This window comes from Etheostoma cragini, chromosome 6, assembly GCF_013103735.1.
Source record: "Etheostoma cragini isolate CJK2018 chromosome 6, CSU_Ecrag_1.0, whole genome shotgun sequence".
Classification (NCBI taxonomy): Eukaryota; Metazoa; Chordata; class Actinopteri; order Perciformes; family Percidae; genus Etheostoma; species Etheostoma cragini.
The window spans coordinates 25,988,397-25,998,025 of NC_048412.1; the positions used below are offsets into that span (position 1 = coordinate 25,988,397).

General features: G+C 39.9%; 1 protein-coding gene across 1 annotated transcript in view; it reads left to right on the top strand.

Moving 5' to 3' along the window:
* LOC117945887 (homeodomain-interacting protein kinase 2-like) overlaps nt 1-345 on the top strand; it is a 2,414-nt gene extending 2,069 nt beyond the window's left edge. Inside the window, exon 6 of the mRNA XM_034873618.1 lies at nt 336-345. Coding sequence (XP_034729509.1) covers nt 336-345 — 10 coding nt within the window. The remainder of the gene's footprint in view (nt 1-335) is intronic.
* The last annotated feature ends 9,284 nt before the right edge of the window (nt 346-9,629 follow it).

Genomic DNA, 9,629 nt, shown 5'->3' on the forward strand with positions numbered 1-9,629 from the left:
ACGAGACACGAGCAGGTAGACTCAACTACAGCAGCTCACACTTGGGAATCAACTGATCATCGATATCACATCAATAATGATGCGTTATGAATATGTTTTAACTTCCATACGGCTGGTGCAACAGCCTGCAGTGTATATTTTAAATAAATTCAGTGTACGATTTCTTTAAGTCTGATCTGAAATAAAGAGGTTCTGTTGGATCAGAGAAAGCAGGAGGGGCAAACTAAGAATCAACTGTACATGAGGAGAATTGTCAGCATGTTAGAATGAAACATTGCTTTCCTTTAACTATAAGAATTAAAACATCATGTTTTTTCGTATTTAATTTCATCCAGAGTTACCTAACACGTCCTATGGGGTTTCGGCTGAAGCTTCATCATCAAATATGGCCATAGCTAAGCCTCGGAGGAAAAGGACATGGGACACTGTTGTAGCCTCAAACAGTGGGTTAAGGTAAGTGGTATTTAACTTGCTTGTACATAGGAAGTTTACTGTTAAAATTCAAAACATTTAAAACCATTTCATCCATGCAGAGCTCCAGAAAGAAACTCGCCAGAAAGGAAAAGGAGAAAGATCAGAGAGGATCCAATCGAAAATCTGTCCATTGAGGCCAAAATTAAACCAAAAAGGAAACGGTCGTGGGACACTTTTGTTGCCTTGAACAGTGGGTTCAAGTAGGTGTTATTTTACTTGCATGTATGTATAAATGTACTGTTAAGATTCTGGAGTCTGAAACAAATATTTGATTTATGCAGAAGCGACTCTCCAGAAAGAAAGAGGAGGATGATGAGCCTGAATGAGGTGAAGATAACCGATTGACACAGATTTCATGGGTCTCAGTTATACAAAGGAGACATTTGTGGGTAGTTTTGGTAAAACTTTTAAACCTTTTTCCCCCCACAGATTAGTGCAACAACTGTAACCAAGCTTTATCCAGCGAGGCCAAAAGTCCAGAGTGTGCAAAACAGTAGGTGTTACTATTACTGATTTAAAATTTTAAGCATCAGCTGATTTTTAACAAAAAGCTTGCTCGTTACAAACTTTTGAAAGAAGTTGGCATTTAGTGGGCGTGGGAGGTCTAATTGCTATGGGGTTGCAATATGGAAACTACTGCACCTGGTCTGGATGTTCTGCCTTTTTAATTGGCTGCAGCAGGATCCAGCTCGCCCACTGTGGTTACCTGTGCTCGTCATTCTTAAAAAAGCCTGTACCAAACACCTCTGGAAGCTGCTTTCCGCCTACAGTGTAATCTCATCTTGATGCTAAATGGGGCAGGTTGTAGTTTTAAATAGAGGACTTTATTGTTATTAGACTCATGGTCCACAAAATACAACAGCAACAACAAAAAACATACAGATACACAAGACAGACACCAATTAAATACGACAGCTATACCAGTAATCCCATGAGGGGGACTGGTATCGCAAACCACTGAACCTTGGGTCAATCAGATGTGAAATGACAGCGTTACAATTATGAAGCAGGTCAAAGTGCTATGTAAAAACTGAAAGTATTGGTCAATCCACAGAGAAATGCACAAAGTCCGTAATCAGAAACTGTGCCTTTAAATGAGCCATCAGGACTGTGGTACGGTTGTGAAGTCACAACTATACTATTTAAAAAAATAATCATACCTTGAATGTGACATTACTTCAATAATTTATATTTGTTTTCATGCTGGTGAAGAGAAAATTCAGAGAACACTAGAACCTAACAGAAGTGGATAACAAAACATAATTAACTCACCGGAGTTCCCATTAAAATGTTCATTTCTCAATATTTGTGTCATTGCTTGACAGCACCAGACCATGGATGTGAGGTCAGCAGCGCCGGAGCGCGACGTAGCCGGAGTGATGAAGGACCGCGAAAGATGGTGAAGGACAGCAGAGCCAGAGAGACAAGGTTTGGGGACAGTAGTTCCACGGGCTAGGGGGACATTAGGACATCAGGATGTTTGTAGGTTCATTAGTAACATCTGTACAGGTTGATAGAAGTGTTTTCATCACTTGGGCTTCAAGTCCTGGTAAAGCAAATATATTTTATGAAAAGGTGCTGAGTGCATTGATGCATCCCAGAAGAGTGCATGGAAAACGGTTCATGAGTTATGAGCGTGAGCTTGACTAAAGTATGTAGGACGGGGCAGACCGTAAAGATAAAAGAACTTTCTGCTGAGTGCAATGATGCCTCCTAGAAGATTCTTTAGACAAACTATGTATTAGTAATGAGAGGGGCATGGCTTAAGAATGGGGTGTGGGGAAAATGATCATCAAAAACTGACTTGAATTTTCCCCTCAAAGACTTGAGACTTGACTTGGACTCAAGCTCCAAGTCTTGAAACTTGACTTGGACGTGAGCTCAAAGATTTGAGACTTAACTTGGACTTAGCCCTCAAAGACTTGAGACTTGACTTGGACGTGAGCTCAAAGATTTGAGACTTAACTTGGACTTAGCCCTCAAAGACTTGAGACTTGACTTGGACTTGTCCCTCAAAGACTTTAGACTTGACTTGGACTTGTCCCTCAAAGACTTGAGACTTGACTTGGACGTGAGCTCAAAGACTTGAGACTTGACTTGGACTCAATCTCAAAGACTTGAGACTTGACTTGGACGTGAGCTCAAAGACTTGAGACTTGACTTGGACGTAAGCTCAAAGACTTAAGACTTGACTTGGACTCAAGCTCAAAGGCTTGAGACTTGACTTGGACTTGAGCTCAAGCTCAAAGACTTGAGACTTGACTTGGACTTGAGCTCAAAGACTTAAGACTTGACTTGGATGTGAGCTCAAAGATTTGAGACTTGACTTTGACTTGAGCTCAAAGACTTGACTTGGACGTGAGCTCAAAGACTTGAGACTTGACTTGGACTCAAGCTCAAATACTTGATACTTGACTTGGACTCCAGCTCAAAGACTTGAGACTTGACTTGGACTCAAGCTCAAAGACTTGAGACTTGACTTGGACTTGAGCTCAAAGACTTGAGACTTGACTTGGACTTGAGCTCAAAGACTTGAGACATGACTTGGACTTGAGCTCAAAGACTTGAGACTTGACTTGGACTTGAGCTCAAAGACTTGAGACTCGACTTGGACTCAAGCTCAAAGACTTGAGACTTGACTTGGACTCAAGCTCAAAGACTTGAGACTTGACTTGGACTTGAGCTCAAAGACTTGAGACATGACTTGGACTTGAGCTCAAAGACTTGAGACTCGACTTGGACTCAAGCTCAAAGACTTGAGACTTGACTTGGACTTGAGCTCAAAGACTTGAGACATGACTTGGACGTGAGCTCAAAGACTTGAGACATGATTTGGACTTGAGCTCAAAGACTTAAGACTCGACTTGGACTTGAGCTCAAAGACTTGAGACTCGACTTGGACTTCCAAAAAATGACTTGTGAACATATTTGGCTCCAGTTTCCTCCCACCACCAAAAACACGTATGTTAGCTCAGTTAGAACCGGAGTAGGACCCCGGGTTGTGCGCTGGGATAACATGTAGACGATGGGTTTAATGCAAAGCATCTATGTATGTAAGGGCTCTCTTTAACCTTTAACTGCCAGCGGACGGGGTGGCCGGTACAAGGTAAAATAATGAAACTTACATTAGTGGCTGTTTTGCTTGTGCTTATATGACCGTGGCATTTAGTCGTGTAATTATTAGATTGAAAAAAAGCAAGAGTTTGTGGAACATAATTTGCCATTTACACAGGGAGGGAGCAAAAAGACGCTGATGCTATGCACGCTAACATTAGAAGGAACATCCTTTGTATATAGAAGGGAAGGGGTTGTGTTAAAGATGACCCGAGTGCGTAAGGGAATCAAAATTTCATGCCACCCCAAAAAATTAATGAACACAAAATACAGAATAACAGTTTAACTGTCTAACTCCACAATTCAGAACTACACTTTTTACAGTTTTTTCACATGCTTTCAACAAGTATTTTCTAACATGTACAATCATGTTATAACAATTTTGCTTTACCAGGACTTTAAAATGAATATAATTTGATAGTTTCCTGCCTGGGTATATAATAGTGTTTAATCCCACCACTTACCACATAGTAGGCTATATCATCTACAGCTGATGATACGCTGATGGATAAGAGAACAGCATGGTAGGTATTGGGCAGCACGGTGGCTAAGTGGTTAGCGCTTTTGCCTCACAGCAAGAAGGTTCTGTGTTCGAATCTACGTCGTTCCGGGCCTTTCTGTGTGGAGTTTGCATGTTCTCCCCGTGTTTGCGTGGGTTTCCTCTGGGTGCTCCGGTTTCCTCCCACCAGAAAGACATGCATGCTGGGTGACTGGCACATTTACACAAATGTTGATTAAAGTGAATTGATCAAAATCAAATAAATAAACTCTAACACTAAGTTTGTCTTCAGGCGTTACTCTTGTACATGTACTGTACATGTTTTATTAGACTTGTATATTAAATCTGTCATCTAATTATAAAAAATTTGATAAGCTAAGGTTTTGCCATTCCATTGATTCAATGTCTCTTCTCACATTACATCTCACAAAGTGTTGTGCTGTTGGGTTTACAGTCCCAGTTGTGTGCATACAATTCAAATAAAGTATAACTTTCAAAGCAATGCAGTAAATTAATAATAATAGGGGACTCTCACTGGCCACTCATCCCTGTCTGTGTTGTAAGATAAATAGCAAGAATGTTGTCCCTCCATGTGTCCTCTACAGGGTAACCGGATGTCCCGGTTTGACCGGACAGTCACAATTTTAAGTTGTGTGTCCAGAGTCCCGCCAGTTGTGTGTCCAGAGTCCCGCCAAAAATGCCTGCCAGGAAGCAAAAATGCTTGTCAGGAAGCTAAAATGCCAAAAATGCCTAAAAGCTAAAACGTCGCAGTTTACACCAAGCACTATGAAATGGTCCCGGTTGTCAGCGATTACATAGCCCACATGGTCTTATTATAGCCCTATTATTAACTAAACCCATGTAGAAATACTAAGACTGCGTCCAGCGTATGATTTTAACAATGTATGTGTGTGTGTGCGTGTGCGTGTGTGTGCGTGTGTGTGTGTGTGTGTGTGTGTGTGTGTGTGTGTGTGTGTGTGTGTGTGTGTGTGTGTGTGTGTGTGTGTGTGTGTGTGTGTGTGTGTGTGTGTGTGTGTGTGTATCAGTCAATTGTAGCGGTCTGTGTCTGCATAATCTGTGCAGCCAGCGTTACAATGTCAAGTTGTAAACAAAGCCTCTTCTTATCTGTCTTGTTTTAACATAGGTAACACTTTATGTTATAGAAGTAATAATAATAATAATAATAATAATAATAGTAATAATAATAATAATAATAATAATGATAGTGATAAAATAAAGTAATAACTCATCATATACAGCTCTATCAGGAAGGAAATATCATGCATCAATTAATTGATGTACTGTATGTATGTATTATTAAGCAGTATGTAGTTAAGGATTTATATAATACTGCATTCTTTAATATCCCATGAATTATCAGGAATTGACGGGAGTTCATAGCCTCTCATTTGTAACCTCATACATGAACAACACAACTAATGCATTAGGTGGGCACATCATAATTAATTATGATTTATTAAGAATGATCATGATTATTTCCCTGCAAAACAATGTGGTCATTACTGTGTAAATTCTGGTTGGACACAACACAACTTACCTAATGCTTTAGTTGATGTGTTGATCACACACAAGGTCGTGAATGAGAAGCTAGAAACTCTAATTCTTGATGGTTCATAAGATATAAAGGCATGAACAAATCATGAATTAATTCATGCATGAATTCATAATTCATATCCCCTTACTGTAAAGTGTTACCATAACAGTGAACCAACTTTGTTATGTAAGTCCATTTTAACTGTGTTGACACTACAGAAGTCTCTTGTTAGCATCTTATATGCTACTTGTTCTCAAAGAGACACATGCGCGACTCAAATCTGCACTCTCCTCACACAGAGCAGTGACAGCAGGTTTAAAGTAGGACAAATGCACAAACCGCTATTGAAGAAGCATTTTTTTTTAACCCAGTGGCAGTCATAATGAATTCAAGCCCAACCTGGACAAATATTAACAAGCTCAAAGTTTGGATGTATTTTGGTCTCTTTGAGCAGTTGTGGTGAAACCAGACAGGGAAAACCTGCTCTCTTCAACGCCAGCATGACACAACTCATCACAGAGTCTGCCTTTGACGGATTATTGAGAGTATTAGACATCAACAAATATTAACATGCTCAAAGTTGGGCGTTATTTTGAGCTGCCGATGTGAGACGCAGCTGATTGGAACATGTGTCCGGTCAGATGTCAGAGAACGAAAGAAGCTCTAGTCTTTGAGAAACTTGTATTGCATTCAGAAAACAGGGAATACATGGGTTATCTATACTACACAATTTTTGTAGAGGGATTGGGTGTTATTATTTTGGGGCAACAGACAAGGGATGGGGTTGATTGTGAAGTGATGGTGGTGGTGGTGGTGGGGGGAGGGGGTGCGGGGTGCGGTTTATTTCTGCTCTGTTTAACAAACACAGCAGGCTGCACCCTCTAAGCCCAAGAAAAGATAGAAAATGAGAGAGGATGAATGAAAAAAAGCTAAAGAGGGAGCATCAGTGCTAAGCTAGCGCTACTTGGCTTCTTCTGCTATGACAAAGGCCTATTGTGACATCATATGCTCACAAGGTACAGTTAGCATGCTAATATTAGCACTTGGCTACTGTTTAATTCACAGTCAAGATAACATGCATGGTAATCAACATTAGACAAACACATTGGTTTGATTATTTATAATGGTGTTTGGGCCATGCAAATTATAGAAGTTTTCCAGGAGAAATAACAAACCGGGAGGGTCCGGGAGATAGGGCTAAAAATGGGAGAAATTCGGGAAAAGCGTGAGTATTGGCAGGTATGAGCTAGGCCAGGGTAACATGCTGCAACACACAGTGCTGCTGTAAAGGAACCCCTGCTTAAGTTGACTAAAAGAAGGAATTAAAAAATCATCTTTTGGAAATTAATCCCTAACTTAAAAAATAGGAAAAATCCAACCTTTAAGGACACCGAATTTCTTTGTGAATGAATCATGTATTGTAAATAAATTAATGGTGTTCTTTAAAATACAGGGGGCATGAGTATAGACACCCCTATGTTAAATTTCCATAAAATCCATTTAAATTAAAATAGCCAACACATACCCGTCCTGGGAAGAGGTCTACTCAGTTAGATTAACTTTAAAAACATCTGTGTGAGTTTTCAGAGCCTTTCACTGCTGACAGTGGCTATAGATAAAAAGTCACAAGAATTATTAAAGAACCAAATTTCAGTTACAGCAAAAAAACAAAAAGACACAGTTGTAAATACTAAAATCAATCACGTTGATTTGCATGTAGCCGCTTCCGTGACAGGGACCACAACAGATCGGAGACATCGTCAATAGTGTGAGTAACACCTGTGCTTTTCCTACTGTGACAAATATCTGCTGTGCAAAGGATTACTGAGGGGACTTTGTATTAATTAAGAAGACGAACTTTGGAAGACACCCACCTTATTTGGTCAACTCAGGCTGTTTGAGCTTTTGGCTGAACTGGATTTGTCCCTGATGTCTTTACACTGGAGCTGCACTACAGTAGAAGGAGAGTGCTTCACAGCCAGTGTGGAGAAGAGGGTTGCCCATATGGCCATGTGAGTATTAAGATAAGCTTGTAAAAATCTAAATCCATACGTTAACAATAAAAAAATAAACCAGGGCACAACGACTCATTTCCATATGCACAGCAAACAACAAACAAGCTCCAAGGCCACGTTGTGTTTTCCTGAGCTTGTCTTTGTTACAGAGGGAACTAATTAGACTTGGTACTACGTGGTCTGCATGAATAGAGATGCAGGTAGTAAAATGACCACAGGTCTGCTATTACCCACTTTCACACTGACTGTGTTGTGTACTGTCCAGTTGTAAGGGCTGTGAAGGATGTAAGAACATTGAAATCACACATAATTAGATTAATGCATGAGTCCCTCTCTTCAGATGCCATAAGAGGGTTTGATTGCATCAATTTAGTGCGGCTGCAAACACAATCTGTCAAACTATATATCTGCGCCTGCGTTGCCATTCACACCTTGTCTTTGTTTGGAATTAATGAATAAGGTGAGCTAGCCAACGCTAATAACCTAGCATTGTTTTACAAATGGAAAAACAATCCATTATACCACCCAACTGTTAATTTGTTCTCTACTGGGTCGCAAATGAAATTTGGGAAGTTGTTTGATGCTGTAACTTTTTTATTGCTTCTGTGCTTCCCGTGAAAAACACTGAAATTTCATTTGTAGTGCATCAAAAAAAAAATCACATAAATTGGATTGCTTTTGGTGTTGACCATGGCAGGTCCAGCTGTGCAAAAAAAAGTGAGTTCCACTGTTTGTTCAACTTTATTAAGATAGGGGCGATGAGGGATGTAGTACGTGCTTGATATAATCAGGGTGACATTTCACACTTATTCTGTCAGAGATAGAGATAGAGGGAGGGGGAGGTCTTTGTTTTTGAGGTGAACAAGAGGGATTAAATGACCCCTAATCCATGTGTTGATGAGCACTGTCCCCTATTTATTATCAGTAAAATGGTCGGCCTGCACTGTCACAACAACAGCACGTGACCCTCCATCGAACATGATAGCTGAATGATGAAATAACCCTGAAATACTGAGGTGTGTGTGAGTGAGATATCAAGATTGTCCTATTATAATAGAGGACTAACTCACATCCTGTTTCCTGTCATCAGCTGTGTACTGAGGCAGATTCTTTGTCATTGATAATTAAGTCATTTATCTAACAAGAAAACGCAAACGATTCTAGTTTTACATATTGAAACATGTAACCAATTATGGGATGATTGCCATGACGTGTAATACAAATATTCATGTTCGCTTCGGGGTGGGTTCTAAATAATTCACAGAACTGCTAGCATGGCTGTCTTGTTGGGTGTTAAAAAGCATTGATTAATTGACGCCTATGATTGACCTCATGAATACAGCTCAGTTGAGTCAGAATGCACATAGACAAGAGTAAGACGAAATAGGACAGATGAAAAAACAAATATCCAACTTTATTTCGGGGATTGGATCGGGGTGGATGATACAACCAAAAGAAGTGTGCCCGGAATTTGATTTAATAACAGATTTTGTTGTTGTCCCCCTGTCCAACGCTGCTGTCAGCTCATATTGGCATCACACAGTGGAATAGATAAATCCGCTTTTCCACTGAAATCAGATAAAAGAATAAATGAGCAGGAAGGTTGGTAGTGTGGATGTAATCTTATTGTAATCATAATGAATACACTGATGGTTGTGTGGATCGGTGTATGAAGAAAAAAAACAAATGACAGGTTCTTAGTACCTATTCATTTTCATTTTTTTGGAAGCATTTTCTGGGAGGATACAGTGTTCCCAAAACATGTCCCTTCTAGAAAAGGGGACCATGTTTTATATATATGATTTGAATGGAAGCCACCAAAATGTCCTCCTGACCTACTTTTCACATTTCACCAAACTACTTTCTATTCCACTAAACATTTTGGATTTGTTGGTATTGCTGCTTTTGCACACAGACACACACGCACACACACACACACACACACACACACACACACACACACACACACACA